This window comes from Oncorhynchus kisutch, linkage group LG18 (genome assembly GCF_002021735.2).
Source record: "Oncorhynchus kisutch isolate 150728-3 linkage group LG18, Okis_V2, whole genome shotgun sequence".
In the NCBI taxonomy this organism is placed as follows: Eukaryota; Metazoa; Chordata; class Actinopteri; order Salmoniformes; family Salmonidae; genus Oncorhynchus; species Oncorhynchus kisutch.
Window position 1 is genome coordinate 78,658,521 of NC_034191.2, and position 20,772 is coordinate 78,679,292.

Below are 20,772 nucleotides of genomic sequence, written 5' to 3' on the forward strand. Positions count from 1 at the left end.
CCCCCCTGGTTAGCCACTATTGGCTTAAAAATCACAACACAATATCTGCCAATTCAATTTCCAGAATGATTTATGCTTTCTGTGTGATGAGCGCGTTCGTCTATAACTTCGTGTGTAGCCAGTTGATGTGATAACCATCTTGTGGATTGACAGAAATACTTTCTTTCCCCAAAACCTTCTCATGTTAACAGAAGTCTATCATGAATGAGTATATCACAAGGAAGTATATCACGAGGAAGTATATCACGAGGAAGTATATCACGAGGAAGTATATCAAAAGGAAGTATATCACGAGGAAGTTTATCACGAGGAAGTATATCACAAGGAAGTATATCATTAGGAAGTATATCACTAGGAAGTATATCACGAGGAAGTATATCATGAGGAAGTATATCATGAGGAAGTATATCACGAGGAAGTATATCACAAGGAAGTATATCATGAGGAAGTATATCATGAGGAAGTATATCATGACGAAGTATATCACGAGGAAGTATATCACGACGAAGTATATCACGAGGAAGTATATCACGAGGAAGTATATCACGAGGAAGTATATCACGAGGAAGTATATCACGACGAAGTATATCATGAGGATGTATATCACGAGGAAGTTTATCACGAGGAAGTATATCACGAGGAAGTATATCATTAGGAAGTATATCACGAGGAAGTATATCATGAGGAAGTATATCATGAGGAAGTATATCACGAGGAAGTATATCACAAGGAAGTATATCATGAGGAAGTATATCATGAGGAAGTATATCATGACAAAGTATATCATGAGGAAGTATATCACGAGGAAGTATATCACAAGGAAGTATATCATGAGGAAGTATATCATGAGGAAGTATATCATGACGAAGTATATCACGAGGAAGTATATCACGAGGAAGTATATCATTTGTATCTATTATTTGTTATTTGCCATGAAATTAGCAGCAGCAGTACAGAACCCTCACTAGACCGGCACATTCCTCACTCACTAGATTAAAGGGGAATAACAATAAAAATCTAAATGTGTTAGTTTTCTTCCAGACCTAAAAAAAGTGTCTTCTGATGTGATTTAAATGGACTCAGAACAACCAACATCGTTGTTTCCCTATGAACAAATTTAATTTTAAGAGTAAAAAACTAAAAACATCTAACTAGGAAAAATGAAAACACAATTTGGAAAAATATTAAACATAATCTGAGAAATAAATGACAGATTTTATAGGGTCCCTTACAGTTCATTAACCATTATTTTACCAGGTATATTGACAGAAAACAGTGTGATACTTTCTCTTGTACACTAAGGACCTGGGACGAGTTGTAGGGGGAATAGAAGAATGAGACTATTTGAACGCAAGGAAAAAATGTGTAGCTCACAACATGTTTAATTATTTTTAAGTAGCTCTCAGGCTTAAAAAAAAAGTTGGAGACCCCTGATCTATACTGATTGAAGTGGATTTAACAAGTGACATCAACAAGGGATCATAGCTTTCACCTGGTCAGTCTGCGGTATATTCGGAATGTATTCAGACACATTGACTTATCCCACATTTTGTTACGTTACACCCCTATTGTATAAAATGGATAAAATAAAATAAAATCCTCATCAATCTACACACAATACCCCATAATGACATCACAATATCCCATAATGACATCACAATACCCCATAAAGAAAACTACTGACGCTAAACTTCACTGATCTCCCTGTCCACCATCCCCACCTCCATCAAGCGATATTAGATAGCTCCAGTGGCCATTAGGGCTCAGGGTACAGGGGGCAACAGCCCTTCCCTACCCCCTCCCCTGCCCCTCATCCCAAAAGCCCCCCAGAGTCTGCTATGGGATAACCAGTGAGGAGGTTCATTGGTCTGCTACAGGATAACCAGAGTGGAGGTTCATTGGTCTGCTACAGGATAACCAGAGTGGAGGTTCATTGGTCTGCTACAGGATAACCAGAGTGGAGGTTCATTGGTCTGCTACAGGATAACCAGTGAGGAGGTTCATTGGTCTTCTACAGGATAACCAGTGTGGAGGTTCATTGGTCTGCTAACCAGAGTGGAGGTTCATTGGTCTGCTACAGGATAACCAGTGTGGAGGTTCACTGTTGTGTCATGCACACTCTTTAACCATGACAATATAAACACGTTTGTCCAACACGATCTCTACAAACGTCAAATTTTTAAGTAGCTTCAAACATCACATTTCTAAATGTTTTTGACACCCAGGATTGCTACTCCTACTCAGCCAAACGTTGAAGTGTTTTTAAGGGTTAAGGATCAAATACAAACATACCATAGAGATTGAACACATGACCTTCAAATCCCTCGGGATTATTCTCATTACACTGTAGTCATTGGGGCGGCAGGGTAGCATAGTGGATAGAGCGGTGGACTAGCAACCGGAAGGTTGCAAGTTCAAATCCCCGAGCTGACAAGGTACAAATCTGTCGTTCCACCCCTGAACAGGCAGTTAACCCACTGTTCCCCGGTAGGCCGTCATTGAAAATAAGAATTTGTTCATAACTGACTTGCCTAGTTAAACAAAGATACAATTTTGTGGATGCTTTTATCCAGACTGGCTCACAGTAGTGAATACATACATTTTCATGCTTGTTTCCGCCCCCCATGGGAATTGCACCCACAACCCTGGTGTTATGAGTACTATTCTCTACCAACTGAGCCACCCCCCCCATAGTCCACTACAATTTAGCAAAACTCAAACCTACTTGATGGTAATAGTTCTCACTGTTGCCCCCCTAGTGGCCGGGTTTTTAAGACATTTCCTGACGTCCTCAGGACATGGACAGACGTCCGATTTCGAAGTGTTATCTTGAACGATCTGGCTGCATTTTGTCTGCTTACCTCCAGAAGGAGTCCGCTCTCTGTGATGCTGTTGCCCACAGGCAGGCTGTCTTTCCTGGGCTCGGGGACAGAGTTGGTGGATGGACTGATGTGCTTTCTGCTGGACGGCTTCTCGTGATTAACTGGAGAATAAGAGAGAGAGAAATAAAACATAAATACAGTTACAAAGTTGATATTTCTGATGACTACCAGCTATACTACCTACTATACTACCTGCTATACTACCCACCATACTACCTACTATACTACCTGCTATACTACCTACTATACTACCTGCTATACTACCTACTATACTACCTACTATACTACCAGCTATACTACCTACTATACTACCTGCTATACTACCTGCTATACTACCTGCTATAGTACCTACTATACTACCTACTATACTACCTACTATACTACCTGCTATACTACCTGCTATACTACCTGCTATACTACCTACTATACTACCTGCTATACTACCTGCTATACTACCTGCTATACTACCTGCTATACTACCTGCTATACTACCTACTATACTACCTGCTATACTACCTGCTATACTACCTGCTATACTACCTGCTATACTACCTGCTATACTACCTGCTATACTACCTGCTATACTACCTGCTATACTACCTGCTATACTACCTACTATACTACCTGCTATACTACCTGCTATACTACCTACTATACTACCTGCTATACTACCTGCTATACTACCTGCTATACTACCTGCTATACTACCTACTATACTACCTACTATACTACCTACTATTCTACCTACCATACTACCTGCTATACTACCTGCTATACTACCTGCTATACTACCTACTATACTACCTACTATACTACCTACTATTCTACCTGCTATACTACCTGCTATACTACCTACTATACTACCTGCTACACCACCTACTATACCACCTACTATACTACCTGCTATACTACCTACTATTCTACCTACTATACTACCTGCTATGCTACCTACTATACTACCTGCTATACTACCTACTATACTGCCTACTATACCACCTGCTATACTACCTGCTATACTACCTACTATACTACCTACTATACTACCTACTATACTACCTGCTATACTACCTACTATACTGCCTACTATACCACCTACTATACTACCTGCTATACTACCTACTATACTACCTGCTATACTACCTACTATACTACCTACTATACTACCTGCTATACTACCTACTATACTATCTGCTATACTACCTACTATGCCACCTACTATACTACCTGCTATACTACCTACTATACTACCTGCTATACTACCTACTATACTACCTACTATACAACCTGCTATACTACCTGCTATACTACCTGCTATACTACCTACTATACTACCTGCTATACTACCAACTATACTACCTGCTATACTACCTGCTATACTACCTGCTATACTACCTACTATACTACCTACTATACTACCTACCGTTCTACCTACTATACTACCTGCTATACTACCTACTATTCTACCTACTATACTACCTACTATTCTACCTACTATACTACCTACTATACTACCTACTATACTACCTACTATACTACCTACTATTTTACCTACTATACTACCTGCTATACTACCTACTATACTACCTGCTATACTACCTACTATTCTACCTACTATACTACCTACTATACTACCTACTATACTACCTGCTATACTACCTACTATTCTACCTACTATACTACCTACTATACTACCAGCTATACTACCTGCTATACTACCTACTATACTACCTACTATACTCCCTACTATTCTACCTACTATACTACCTGCTATACTACCTACTATTCTACCTACTATACTACCTGCTATACTACCTACTATTCTACCTACTATACTACCTACTATACTACCTGCTATACTACCTACTATTCTACCTGCTATACTACCTACTATTCTACCTACTATACCACCTACTATTCTACCTCTTATTCTAGTCTCCTCAGTTTAGTCTGACTGGTGGAAACCAGGGCAGTTAATGAGAGTGACCGTGTAGTTTCTCTCTCTCACACTCTCTCACACACACACACACACACACACACACACACACACACACACACACACACACACACACACACACACACACACACACACACACACACACACACACACACACACATCTCTCTCTCACAACTCTCTCTCTTATGAAAGCCTGGGAGAGGATGCTAGTCCGGGAAAGACAAATATAGAGGATGATTAAAATCGTTAAGAGTTCTGCTTCCTGAGCCGACATCTTCCTGAGCCAATCATTACCCTGCTTTTTGGTGTTGTGTCAAAAGAAAACCTAATGGGTCAACGTTTATATGATCTCTTTATGTATAACCAGGTGACAACTGCCAGACTAGTAGGTCTGAGTGATCCTTCTTCCTCCCACTGCTTTAAATAATACAACAATCTGACCTTTATTTCCTTTGTTTTGTATTTAGTTAGTATGGTCAGGGCGTGAGTTGGGGCGGGCAGTCTATGTTTGTTTTTCTATGATTTGGGGATTTGTATGTTTCGGCCTAGTATGGTTCTCAATCAGAGGCAGGTGTCATTAGTTGTCTCTGATTGAGAATCATACTTAGGTAGCCTGGGTTGCACTGTTTGTTTGTGGGTGATTGTCTATGTTGATTGCTTGTGTCAGCACAGTTCTCATTAGCTTCACGGTCGTTATTTCATTATTGTTTTTGTATAGTGTTTCAGTGTTTTCTTTATTAAAATTCATTGTGAACACATACAGCGCCGCATTTTGGTCCTCCGATCATTCTCGCCTCTCCTCTTCTGATGAAGAGGAGGACGACCGTGACAACAACCCTCAGATGTCAGTAGCAGTCTACTACACAACACAGGCTACAGGTGTGTTCTTATATGCAGGGTGTATCATATAATCGTTATGCATGATTAGTATCCATCAGTCATACGTGTACACAACTAGTGAAGAGAACGCGTAAGGGCCCCTCACCTTCTAGTCCTCTGTACATGATGTTGAGTTGGAGGAATGTTAGACAGAGGGTGAGTGACATGATGTTGAGTTGGAGGAATGGTAGACAGAGAGTGAGGGCTGTCCTCTGTCTAACATTCCTCCAACTCAACATCATGTCACTCACTCTCTGTCTAACATTCCTCCAACTCACCATCATGTCACTCACCCTCTGTCTAACATTCCTCCAACTCAACATCATGTCACTCACTCTCTGTCTAACATTCCTCCAACTCAACATCATGTCACTCACCCTCTGTCCAACATTCCTCCAACTCAACATCATGTCACTCACTCTCTGTCTAACATTCCTCCAACTCACCATCATGTCACTCACCCTCTGTCTAACATTCCTCCAACTCAACATCATGTCACTCACCCTCTATCTAACATTCCTCCAACTCAACATCATGTCACTCACCCTCTATCTAACATTCCTCCAACTCAACATCATGTCACTCACCCTCTGTCTAACATTCCTCCAACTCAACATCATGTCACTCATCTGTTCAGCAAGCGACATGTTATTGTTTTTAGTTATTATAGGCACACAAAGACATGTTTCACAATTGCAACTCTGAGAATATATTATCAATCTGGAGGGAGGCAGGAAGAGCGGGAGGGAGGAAGGGGTAGAGAAAGAGTGAGAAAGAGAGAGACAAAGAGAGCGTTCAACTCCCTGTGAAGGCCTAACGTTCAGCTACCTGGGAAGGCCTAGTGTTCAGCTCCCTGGGAAGGCCTAACGTTCAGCTCTCTGGGAAGCCCTAATGTTCAGCTCTCTGGGAAGGCCTAACGTTCAGCTCCCTGTGAAGGCCTAGCGTTCAGCTCTCTGGGAAGGCCTAGTGTTCAGCTCCCTGGGAAGCCCTAACGTTCAGCTCATTGGGAAGCCCTAACGTTCAGCTCCCTGGGAAGCCCTAACGTTCAGCTCCCTGGGAAGCCCTAACGTTCAGCTCATTGGGAAGCTCTAACGTTCAGCTCATTGGGAAGCTCTAACGTTTAGCTCCCTGGGAAGCCCTAACGTTCAGCTCCCTGGGAAGCCCTAACGTTCAGCTCCCTGGGAAGCCCTAACGTTCAGCTCATTGGGAAGCTCTAACGTTCAGCTCATTGGGAAGCCCTAACGTTTAGCTCCCTGGGAAGCCCTAATGTTCAGCTCATTGGGAAGCCCTAACGTTCAGCTCATTGGGAAGCCCTAACGTTTAGCTCCCACCCTCGTAAACATTGTAGGGGTGCCAACTTCAGAAGCATGCGAGCACTCCCCTCTGACAGGCCTTGTGTGCACCCTCCCTCCCTCCCTCCGCAGCACAGGAAATCCACAGGAGAGAGAGGAGGGGGAGAGGAGCTGGCTGACCGAAGCCCCATTGTCACACAAGCTAACTGCCTATCAATCTTCTCTCTGGTCCCTGACAGAGCGCTGGCACCTGGCCAAACCCTTGCGTGCAAGCCCGCAAGACACATTAGCCTATAAAGAATTTAATCATAACAACAGCTGTTAAATATTGATGACTGCTGGCAAACGCTGAATGCTCTCCGCAAAGGTCAAAACCGCAGTGTAATGGAAACAAATTCTTCATTATATGATGTATTGAATATCCCAAACTCTCTTTTTTTTTTAGGTAACGTGGCATGAAATCAAGGACAAAAGCTGAAGAACATAAGCACATTGGGTACGTTTAGCAGGTGCTAGAGTTGTAGGTGCACTTGGTTTTTGTTCCTCTGTAGTTTCTGAAGAGAAACTGAATTCATTTTTTTTTGTGTGTGTGGTTCTATTGCCTTATTAGTCTTCTTGTCTTGTTATAACATTGTAGTATTTTTCTGTAATGATTTTCTTCTTCCTCTGACGAGGAGTATGAGATATTGGACCAAGTCGCAGCGTTGGTAAGTGTTCATAATGTATTTATTAAACTGAACACAGAATACAACAAAAAAACAAGAGCGATAAATCAAAGACCGAAAGAGTTCTGTGTGGGAAGACACAGAAAACAACTACCCACAAATCATAGTGGGAAAACAGGCTGCCGAAGTATGGTTCTCAATCAGAGACAACGATGAACAGCTGCCTCTGATTGGGAACCATACCAGGCCAAACACAGAAATACAAAACATAGAACACATAGAATGCTCACCCCAACTCACTCCCTGACCAAACTAAAACATAGAACACATAGAATGCCCACCCCAACTCACTCCCTGACCAAACTAAAACATAGAACACATAGAATGCCCACCCCAACTCACTCCCTGACCAAACTAAAACATAGAACACATAGAATGCCCACCCCAACTCACTCCCTGACCAAACTAAAACATAGAACACATAGAATGCCCACCCCAACTCACTCCCTGACCAAACTAAAACATAGAACACATAGAATGCCCACCCCAACTCACGCCCTGACCAAACTAAAACATAGAACACATAGAATGCCCACCCCAACTCACGCCCTGACCAAACTAAAACATAGAACACATAGAATGCTCACCGCAACTCACTCCCTGACCAAACTAAAACATAGAACACATAGAATGCCCACCCCAACTCACTCCCTGACCAAACTAAAACATAGAACACATAGAATGCCCACCCCAACTCACTCCCTGACCAAACTAAAACATAGAACACATAGAATGCCCACCCCAACTCACTCCCTGACCAAACTAAAACATAGAACACATAGAATGCCCACCCCAACTCACGCCCTGACCAAACTAAAACAGAGACCACATAGAATGCCCACCCCAACTCACTCCCTGACCAAACTAAAAGAGAGACCACATAGAATGCTCACCCCAACTCACGCCCTGACCAAACTAAAACAGAGAACACATAGAATGCCCACCCCAACTCACTCCCTGACCAAACTAAAACAGAGAACACATAGAATGCCCACCCCAACTCACTCCCTGACCAAACTAAAACAGAGAACACATAGAATGCCCACCCCAACTCACTCCCTGACCAAACTAAAACATAGAACACATAGAATGCCCACCCCAACTCACTCCCTGACCAAACTAAAACAGAGAACACATAGAATGCCCACCCCAACTCACTCCCTGACCAAACTAAAACATAGAACACATAGAATGCCCACCCCAACTCACTCCCTGACCAAACTAAAACATAGAACACATAGAATGCCCACCCCAACTCACTCCCTGACCAAACTAAACCATAGAACACATAGAATGCCCACCCCAACTCACTCCCTGACCAAACTAAAACATAGAACACATAGAATGCCCACCCCAACTCACTCCCTGACCAAACTAAAACATAGAACACATAGAATGCTCACCCCAACTCACTCCCTGACCAAACTAAAACATAGAACACATAGAATGCCCACCCCAACTCACTCCCTGACCAAACTAAAACATAGAACACATAGAATGCTCACCCCAACTCACTCCCTGACCAAACTAAAACATAGAACACATAGAATGCTCACCCCAACTCACTCCCTGACCAAACTAAAACATAGAACACATAGAATGCCCACCCCAACTCACTCCCTGACCAAACTAAAACATAGAACACATAGAATGCCCACCCCAACTCACTCCCTGACCAAACTAAAACATAGAACACATAGAATGCCCACCCCAACTCACTCCCTGACCAAACTAAAACATAGAACACATAGAATGCCCACCCCAACTCACTCCCTGACCAAACTAAAACATAGAACACATAGAATGCCCACCCCAACTCACTCCCTGACCAAACTAAAACATAGAACACATAGAATGCCGACCCCAACTCACTCCCTGACCAAACTAAAACATAGAACACATAGAATGCCCACCCCAACTCACTCCCTGACCAAACTAAAACATAGAACACATAGAATGCCCACCCCAACTCACTCCCTGACCAAACTAAAACATAGAACACATAGAATGCCCACCCCAACTCACTCCCTGACCAAACTAAAACATAGAACACATAGAATGCCCACCCCAACTCACGCCCTGACCAAACTAAAACATAGAACACATAGAATGCCCACCCCAACTCACTCCCTGACCAAACTAAAACATAGAACACATAGAATGCCCACCCCAACTCACTCCCTGACCAAACTAAAACATAGAACACATAGAATGCCCACCCCAACTCACGCCCTGACCAAACTAAAACATAGAAAACATAGAATGCCCACCCCAACTCACGCCCTGACCAAACTAAAACATAGAACACATAGAATGCTCACCGCAACTCACTCCCTGACCAAACTAAAACATAGAACACATAGAATGCTCACCCCAACTCACTCCCTGACCAAACTAAAACATAGAACACATAGAATGCCCACCCCAACTCACTCCCTGACCAAACTAAAACATAGAACACATAGAATGCCCACCCCAACTCACTCCCTGACCAAACTAAAACATAGAACACATAGAATGCCCACCCCAACTCACGCCCTGACCAAACTAAAACATAGAACACATAGAATGCCCACCCCAACTCACTCCCTGACCAAACTAAAACATAGAACACATAGAATGCCCACCCCAACTCACTCCCTGACCAAACTAAAACATAGAACACATAGAATGCCCACCCCAACTCACTCCCTGACCAAACTAAAACATAGAACACATAGAATGCCCACCCCAACTCACGCCCTGACCAAACTAAAACATAGAACACATAGAATGCCCACCCCAACTCACGCCCTGACCAAACTAAAACATAGAACACATAGAATGCTCACCGCAACTCACTCCCTGACCAAACTAAAACATAGAACACATAGAATGCTCACCGCAACTCACTCCCTGACCAAACTAAAACATAGAACACATAGAATGCTCACCCCAACTCACTCCCTGACCAAACTAAAACATAGAACACATAGAATGCCCACCCCAACTCACTCCCTGACCAAACTAAAACATAGAACACATAGAATGCCCACCCCAACTCACTCCCTGACCAAACTAAAACAGAGACCACATAGAATGCCCACCCCAACTCACGCCCTGACCAAACTAAAACAGAGAACACATAGAATGCCCACCCCAACTCACTCCCTGACCAAACTAAACCATAGAACACATAGAATGCCCACCCCAACTCACTCCCTGACCAAACTAAAACAGAGAACACATAGAATGCCCACCCCAACTCACTCCCTGACCAAACTAAAACATAGAACACATAGAATGCCCACCCCAACTCACTCCCTGACCAAACTAAAACATAGAACACATAGAATGCCCACCCCAACTCACTCCCTGACCAAACTAAAACATAGAACACATAGAATGCCCACCCCAACTCACTCCTTGACCAAACTAAAACATAGAACACATAGAATGCCGACCCCAACTCACTCCCTGACCAAACTAAAACATAGAACACATAGAATGCCCACCCCAACTCACTCCCTGACCAAACTAAAACATAGAACACATAGAATGCCCACCCCAACTCACTCCCTGACCAAACTAAAACATAGAACACATAGAATGCCCACCCCAACTCACTCCGTGACCAAACTAAAACATAGAACACATAGAATGCCCACCCCAACTCACGCCCTGACCAAACTAAAACATAGAACACATAGAATGCCCACCCCAACTCACTCCCTGACCAAACTAAAACATAGAACACATAGAATGCCCACCCCAACTCACTCCCTGACCAAACTAAAACATAGAACACATAGAATGCCCACCCCAACTCACGCCCTGACCAAACTAAAACATAGAACACATAGAATGCCCACCCCAACTCACGCCCTGACCAAACTAAAACATAGAACACATAGAATGCTCACCGCAACTCACTCCCTGACCAAACTAAAACATAGAACACATAGAATGCTCACCGCAACTCACTCCCTGACCAAACTAAAACATAGAACACATAGAATGCTCACCCCAACTCACTCCCTGACCAAACTAAAACATAGAACACATAGAATGCCCACCCCAACTCACTCCCTGACCAAACTAAAACATAGAACACATAGAATGCCCACCCCAACTCACTCCCTGACCAAACTAAAACAGAGACCACATAGAATGCCCACCCCAACTCACGCCCTGACCAAACTAAAACAGAGAACACATAGAATGCCCACCCCAACTCACTCCCTGACCAAACTAAACCATAGAACACATAGAATGCCCACCCCAACTCACTCCCTGACCAAACTAAAACAGAGAACACATAGAATGCCCACCCCAACTCACTCCCTGACCAAACTAAAACAGAGAACACATAGAATGCCCACCCCAACTCACGCCCTGACCAAACTAAAACAGAGAACACATAGAATGCTCACCCCAACTCACGCCCTGACCAAACTAAAACAGAGAACACATAGAATGCCCACCCCAACTCACGCCCTGACCAAACTAAAACAGAGAACACATAGAATGCCCACCCCAACTCACTCCCTTACCAAACTAAAACAGAGACCACATAGAATGCCCACCCCAACTCACTCCCTGACCAAACTAAAACAGAGACCACATAGAATGCCCACCCCAACTCACTCCCTGACCAAACTAAAACAGAGACCACATAGAATGCCCACCCCAACTCACGCCCTGACCAAACTAAAACATAGAACACATAGAATGCCCACCCCAACTCACTCCCTGACCAAACTAAAACAGAGAACACATAGAATGCCCACCCCAACTCACGCCCTGACCAAACTAAAACAGAGAACACATAGAATGCCCACCCCAACTCACTCCCTGACCAAACTAAAACAGAGACCACATAGAATGCCCACCCCAACTCACTCCCTGACCAAACTAAAACAGAGACCACATAGAATGCCCACCCCAACTCACTCCCTGACCAAACTAAAACAGAGACCACATAGAATGCCCACCCCAACTCACGCCCTGACCAAACTAAAACATAGAACACATAGAATGCCCACCCCAACTCACTCCCTGACCAAACTAAAACAGAGAACACATAGAATGCTCACCCCAACTCACTCCCTGACCAAACTAAAACAGAGACCACATAGAATGCCCACCCCAACTCACTCCCTGACCAAACTAAAACAGAGAACACATAGAATGCCCACCCCAACTCACTCCCTGACCAAACTAAAACAGAGAACACATAGAATGCCCACCCCAACTCACTCCCTGACCAAACTAAAACAGAGACCACATAGAATGCCCACCCCAACTCACTCCCTGACCAAACTAAAACATAGAACACATAGAATGCCCACCCCAACTCACTCCCTGACCAAACTAAAACAGAGAACACATAGAATGCTCACCCCAACTCACTCCCTGACCAAACTAAAACATAGAACACATAGAATGCCCACCCCAACTCACTCCCTGACCAAACTAAAACATAGAACACATAGAATGCCCACCCCAACTCACTCCCTGACCAAACTAAAACATAGAACACATAGAATGCCCACCCCAACTCACTCCCTGACCAAACTAAAACAGAGAACACATAGAATGCTCACCCCAACTCACTCCCTGACCAAACTAAAACAGAGACCACATAGAATGCCCACCCCAACTCACTCCCTGACCAAACTAAAACAGAGAACACATAGAATGCCCACCCCAACTCACTCCCTGACCAAACTAAAACAGAGAACACATAGAATGCTCACCCCAACTCACTCCCTGACCAAACTAAAACATAGAACACATAGAATGCCCACCCCAACTCACTCCCTGACCAAACTAAAACATAGAACACATAGAATGCCCACCCCAACTCACTCCCTGACCAAACTAAAACATAGAACACATAGAATGCCCACCCCAACTCACTCCCTGACCAAACTAAAACAGAGAACACATAGAATGCTCACCCCAACTCACTCCCTGACCAAACTAAAACATAGAACACATAGAATGCCCACCCCAACTCACTCCCTGACCAAACTAAAAGAGAGAACACATAGAATGCCCACCCCAACTCACGCCCTGACCAAACTAAAACAGAGAACACATAGAATGCCCACCCCAACTCACTCCCTGACCAAACTAAAACAGAGAACACATAGAATGCCCACCCCAACTCACTCCCTGACCAAACTAAAACAGAGACATAAAAAGGGAACTAAGGTCAGGACGTGACAATTTTCTGTGTTATGATTGCAATTCTTGATCCGAGACCACAATCACATTAATTACAAATCCTTAATCTGACTTGTTGTTTTTAGAACATACAAACTGATGTTTATTCTGTGTCAAATATATTTATATCTCTGTGGATATGTTGTTGTAACCTGTTAAAAAAACTGATTTGGCAACTCTCCATTTATGTTTGAAAAAGATTAGAAGCTAACTCCAATCAATTTTATTTGGGCGGGAAATCACACATTTCATATTTCGCTGTAGAATAGAGTGACATCATGAAAAAGGGGCGGCAGCGTAGCCTAGTGGTTAGAGTGTAGATGAGGCAGGTAGCCTAGTGGTTAGAGTGTAGAGGTGGCAGGTAGCCTAGTGGTTAGAGTGTAGATGTGGCAGGTAGCCTAGTGGTTAGAGTGTAGAGGTGGCAGGTAGCCTAGTGGTTAGAGTGTAGAGGAGGCATGTAGCCTAGTGGTTAGAGTGTAGAGGAGGCAGGTAGCCTAGTGGTTAGAGTGTAGAGGTGGCAGGTAGCCTAGTGGTTAGAGTGTAGAGGTGGCAGGTAGCCTAGTGGTTAGAGTGTAGAGGAGGCATGTAGCCTAGTGGTTAGAGTGTAGAGGTGGCAGGTAGCCTAGTGGTTAGAGTGTAGAGGTGGCAGGTAGCCTAGTGGTTAGAGTGTAGAGGTGGCAGGTAGCCTAGTGGTTAGAGTGTAGAGGGGAGGCAGGTAGCCTAGTGGTTAGAGTATAGAGGTGGCAGGTAGCCTAGTGGTTAGAGTGTAGAGGTGGCAGGTAGCCTAGTGGTTAGAGTGTAGAGGCGGCAGCGTAGCCTAGTGGTTAGAGTGTAGAGGTGGCAGGTAGCCTAGTGGTTAGAGTGTAGAGGCGGCAGCGTAGCCTAGTGGTTAGAGTGTAGAGGCGGCAGCATAACCTAGTGGTTAGAGTGTAGAGGCGGCAGCGTAGCCTAGTGGTTAGAGTGTAGAGGCGGCAGCATAACCTAGTGGTTAGAGTGTAGAGAAGGCAGCGTAGCCTAGTGGTTAGAGTGTAGAGGCGGCAGCGTAACCTAGTGGTTAGAGTGTAGAGAAGGCAGCGTAGCCTAGTGGGCCTGTAACCGAAAGGTAGCTAGATTGAATCCCTTGAGCTGACTGAATGACTGACTGACTGCCAGACTGACTGACTGACTGACTGACTGAATGACTGACTGACTGACTCAATGACTGACTGAATGACTGACTGAATGACTCACTGACTGACTGACTGAATGACTGAATGACTCACTGAATGACTGACTGACTGAATGACTGAATGACTCACTGACTGACTGACTGACTGACTGAATGACTGAATGACTCACTGACTGACTGACTGACTGACTGACTGACTGACTGACTGACTGACTGACTGACTGACTGACTGACTGAATGACTGTAGTTCTATTTCTATCTGTAGTTAATTCCGGTTTTCTTTGATGAACTATACACGTTAATTCATTTGTTTCAGGGTTCCTCCTCTTCCAGATTCTTCCAAAGGGGGTTGAGATACAACCCTGACTCTGTTATCGGCATGGGTTGGGACTGGCTTCTCTGTTGCTTTATCCACAATATTTGTTGGCCATTGAAGATCCCTTGAAGCCCAGTCATAAGGGTTGGGGCTAGCCATCTATGTAATGGTAACATCTACTCGTGTAAAGGAGAGAGAGGCCAAGAGAGAGAGGCCAAGAGAGAGAGGCCAAGTTGTTGGGTTTTTACAGTTGATATCAAACCGGAGCTGGAGACCTCACACACTGCGTTGTCTGAGGCATCGGCACCCATTAACCGACTGTGTGCGTGCGCGCGTGTGTGTGTGCGTGTGTGTGCGCGTGTGTGTGCGCGTGTGTGTGTGCGTGTGTGTGCGTGTGTGTGCGTGCATGTGCGTGCGTGTGCGTGTGTGTGCGCGTGTGTGTGCGTGTGTGTGCGTGTGTGTGTGTGCGTGCGTGTGTGCGTGTGCGTGCGTGCGTGTGCGTGCGTGCGCGTGTGTGTGCGTGTGTGTGCGTGTGTGTGCGCGTGCGTGTGCGCGTGTGCGTGCGCGTGTGTGCGCGTGTGTGTGTGTGTGTGTGTGTGCGCGTGTGTGTGTGTCCAATGCTATTTATAGCTTTTCCTTTCCATTCATATGCTGACAAGAACGATGGCAGAGCTACATTCATAAAAGTGATGAGAAGGGGATTGTCACTAGAGGCTACAGCTGTACTTCTCCATTTACTTCCTCTCTGTTTTTCACAAGCAGTGTGTTACCGTAGTACTTCACCAGACACTGTATTAATTCATTGTTTCAAAGGAAAAATGTATGAATTCAATTCACTTTTATATATTTACAATACATAGGCATAATGTTAGCACACACATGCAAGTCAACTCATTTAGTAAACTGTCAACTCATTTAGTAAGCTGTCAAATCATTTAGTAAGCTGTCAACTCATTTAGTAAGCTGTCAACTCATTTAGTAAACTGTCAACTCATTTAATAAGCTGTCAACTCATTTAGTAAGCTGTTAACTCATTTAGTAAGCTGTCAACTCATTTAGTAAACAGTAAACTAATGTAGTAAGCTGGAAATGCATTTAGTAAACTGGAAACTAATTTAGTAAGCTGGAAATTCATTTAGTAAACTGTAAACTCATTTAGTAAGCTGTCAACTCATTTAGTAAGCTGTCAACTCATTTAGTAAACAGTAAACTAATGTAGTAAGCTGGAAATGCATTTAGTAAACTGGAAACTAATTTAGTAAGCTGGAAATTCATTTAGTAAACTGTAAACTCATTTAGTAAGCTGTCAACTCATTTAGTAAGCTGTCAACTCATTTAGTAAACAGTAAACTAATGTAGTAAGCTGGAAATGCATTTAGTAAACTGGAAACTAATTTAGTAAGCTGGAAATTCATTTAGTAAACTGTAAACTCATTTAGTAAGCTGTCAACTCATTTAGTAAGCTGTAAACTGTATAAATGCAATTTATTAGAGCCAAATCTGAAATGAAAAGCTCCCGTTTAAACAAGCAACAAGGACTGAAACAGATATTTTTCCAAATGTGGTGGACATTATAAACCAGCCACATGTGTTATTGCAAGCGATGGCAAATACAAAGAAGGGAAGAGCCACATGGGGTTTTGTGTGGGCTTGGCTCTGAAGCAGAGTTATTGTAAGTGCTTCGTAGAGTCCTAGTGGGGTTTTGTGTGGGCTTGGCTCTGTAGCAGAGTTATTGTAAGTGCTTCGTAGAGTCCTAGTGGGGTTTTGTGTGGGCTTGGCTCTGTAGCAGAGTTATTGTAAGTGCTTCGTAGAGTCCTAGTGGGGTTTTGTGTGGACTTGGCTCTGTAGCAGAGTTATTGTAAGTGCTTCGTAGAGTCCGGGGTCCTAAAGTAAATCCAGTTAATCAAAGTCAGAGCAAAACATTTTACTTTCGGGCCCGAGGCCTCGGTAATAGAACTTTTAAGAATTATACAGCAGATCCCTTATTATTTTTTTGTACAGTACATTTAATCAATCATGTGAAGGCTAAATCGTCCCCGCCATTTTTAATCTCATGGAAATGTATAGAGACTTAGCTTTAGACTTGAATATAATGCCTTGAATATAGCTCTGTGCAGGAAACACTTAAGACAAGTCAAACAACTCTGGAAATAATTATTTGTTTTGGATCCCTCTATTTTAGTCTCCTGGATGCGGGGATGAGAGGAGAAAGAGAAAGACAGAGAAAGAGGAGAAGGACAGGTTTTAAAGAGAGTTCGGACAGACAGAGAGAAGTGCACCCCAAGCAATGGAATTCACCATTTGAAGCCTATCCACAAAGACAAAGCAGATAGGCTTATGAGCATGGCTAGAAGTGTCCTCCTACTCAACTGGTCAACCCTTAGCATGGTCTATTTTGCGGTTACACTTGCTAGCTAACCAGCCGAGGCCCGTACCTGACACCTCTCAGAAAGATATGTTTTTACTTGGAATGTTATCATCACCTTCATCTGATGAAGTACTGCAACAGTGAACCCTATTGGATGAAGTACTGCAACAGTGAACCCTATTGGATGAAGTATTGCAACAGTGAGCCCTATTGGATGAAGTACTGCAACAGTGAACCCTATTGGATGAAGTATTGCAACAGTGAACCCTATTGGGCGAAGTATTGCAACAGTGTACCCTATTGGACAAAGTACTGCAACAGTGAGCCCTATTGGACGAAGTATTGCAACAGTGAACCCTATTGGACGAAGTATTGTAACAGTGAACCCTATTGGACGAAGTATTGCAACAGTGAACCCTATTGGACGAAGTATTGCAACAGTGGATCTCTGCCCACACAACAACAGAAGTAATATGTTAAAAAGGCCAGAGAGCGCTTCAGTAATGCACCCACAACACGCAATGCTAGCTGGCTAGGCTAACTAACCCTGAGCTGGCTAGGCTAACTAACCATGAGCTGGCTAGGCTAACTAACCCTGAGCTGGCTAGGCTAACTAACCATGAGCTGGCTAGGCTAACTAACCCTGAGCTGGCTAGGCTAACTAACCCTGAGCTGGCTAGGCTAACTAACCCTGAGCTGGCTAGGCTAACTAACCCTGAGCTGGCTAGGCTAACTAACCCTGAGCTGGTTAGGCTAACTAACCATGAGCTGGCTAGGCTAACTAACCCTGAGCTGGCTAGGCTAACTAACACTGAGCTGGCTAGGCTAACTAACCCTGAGCTGGCTAGGCTAACTAACCCTGAGCTGGCTAGGCTAACTAACCCTGAGCTGGTTAGGCTAACTAACACTGAGCTGGCTAGGCTAACTAACCCTGAGCTGGCTAGGCTAACTAACACTGAGCTGGCTAGGCTAACTAACCCTGAGCTCCAGCTGCAGTAGCCTTCAGCCATTGGGACTTTTCATATTTTCTTGTTGTGCTAGCACTAGGCCACTCTTTCCGGTGCCTGTTTAGCATTAGCGCTAACTTTGTGGGAAAATACGTGGGCAGCAAACTATTCTCTCTTCAGTTTTCATTCAAAATCCCCTACAGTCCACCACGCCTATTGCATGTGTGTTTATATCTGTATCAAGAGTTAGCATAGCCAAGGAGGATACTCAGCAGAGAACAGGCTGAGGATAATCAGAGTTAGCCTAGCCAAGGAGGATACTCAGCAGAGAACAGGCTGAGGATAATCAGAGTTAGAGTGAGGAGTAACGAACTAATGCTGGTACTTTGGATGTGCCACTGTTGATGAGGGGAGGACACAGTCAGAGAATAGATGAGCTGAAAAGTGATGGACCCCGTTGGCATCGCCACTGTTAACACTGCCACTGGCGAGAGAGGTACAGGAAATGGACACCATCTGGCAACGGTCCAAACAGCTCTCTATGCAACGACAAACTAGCTGATTCGCAAGTCTGTGGACGGACCTGAACGCCCCAGATCGACAATCTACCTGTCACACAACACCCACGAAGCCAAAGATTGACACGTTAATAGCGATCATGAATTATGTACGATCCGGATCACGACTATCACTTGATCCCCAAACTGTGGACACATTTATCACCTTATGCCCACTTAATTACAGTTCCTGGGGCCTCTGGCAGAGTACAACGAGGTCACAATATCACTTGTCATAGAGCAGGTATTGAAGTGTCAATAACGTGTCAATAATGAATGTAGAAAATGACAATGTATGGATGATAATACTGGCATGCTGTTTAAGGGACATGATATGAATCTTAAAGGGACATGATATGAATCTTAAAGGGACATGATATGAATCTTAAATGATATGAATCTTAAGGGACATGATATGTATCTTAAATGATATGAATCTTAAGGGACATGATATGTATCTTAAATGATATGAATCTTAAGGGACATGATATGAATCTTAAGGGACATGATATGAATCTTAAGGGACATGATATGTATCAGTGTAGTCATCAAAATCTGTGGGACATTTTCTTCTGGCTCAAGCCATTTATATATATTTACATTTTTTTATTTAACCTTTATTTAACCTTTATTTAACCTTTATTTAACCTTTATTTAACCTTTATTTAACCTTTATTTAACCTTTATTTAACTAGGCATGTCAGTTAAGAACAAATTCCTACTTACAATGACGGCCTACACCGGACAAACCCGGACGACGCTGGGCCAATTGTGCGCCGCCCTATGGGACTACCAATCACGGCCGATTGTGATACAGCCTGGATGCCATATGTGACTGCATGTCATAAAACACAACATCATACACAACATCATACACAACATCATACACAACATTGTTGAACATTCGTGACAAGCGACTTCAGTTCTCCCACTGGCCTCCCATTGGCCTTGTTCACATGTCACAGCCAGCCTTATTTACACAATACTGTTTTCAACATTTATTACGGGCACTTGATTAGCATGTATGACGGGCGGGCACAGTGGAGAGGGGAGGAATTATTTTTCCCATGCATCCCTCTTAATTGTGATCTTCCTGCAGGCTGTTGAGCCTCACGCGCTTGACGGAAAACGACCGCCAGATCACGCCTGCTAAAAGTGGAGAAGCCATGGGAGTCACGCAGGCCCCCACCAGAGCTACACAGCACTGTGCCCTTCTTCTCTCTCGGTCCCCTCTCTCTCTCTCTCTCTCTCTCTCTCTCTCTCTCTCTCTCTCTCTCTCTCTCTCTCTCTCCCTCTCTCGGTCCCCTTTCTCTCTCTCTCTCTCTCTCGGTCCCCTTTCTCTCTCTCTCGGTCCCCTTTCTCTCTCTCTCTCTCTCTCGGTCCCCTTTCTCTCTCTCTCTCTCTCTCTCTCAGTCCCCTTTCTCTCTCTCTCTCTCTCTCGGTCCCCTTTCTCTCTCTCTCTCTCTCGGTCCCC

General features: G+C 43.9%; 1 protein-coding gene across 2 annotated transcripts in view; it reads right to left on the bottom strand.

Annotated features, from left to right (window-relative positions):
- The window catches only part of LOC109909829 (uncharacterized), a 126,335-nt gene that overhangs the window by 18,223 nt on the left and 87,340 nt on the right, over positions 1 to 20,772 (bottom strand). For both annotated transcript variants that reach the window (XM_031796861.1, XM_020508873.2), the window contains one exon: positions 2,862 to 2,983. In XM_031796861.1, the coding sequence (XP_031652721.1) occupies positions 2,862 to 2,983 (122 nt within the window). The remainder of the gene's footprint in view (positions 1 to 2,861; positions 2,984 to 20,772) is intronic.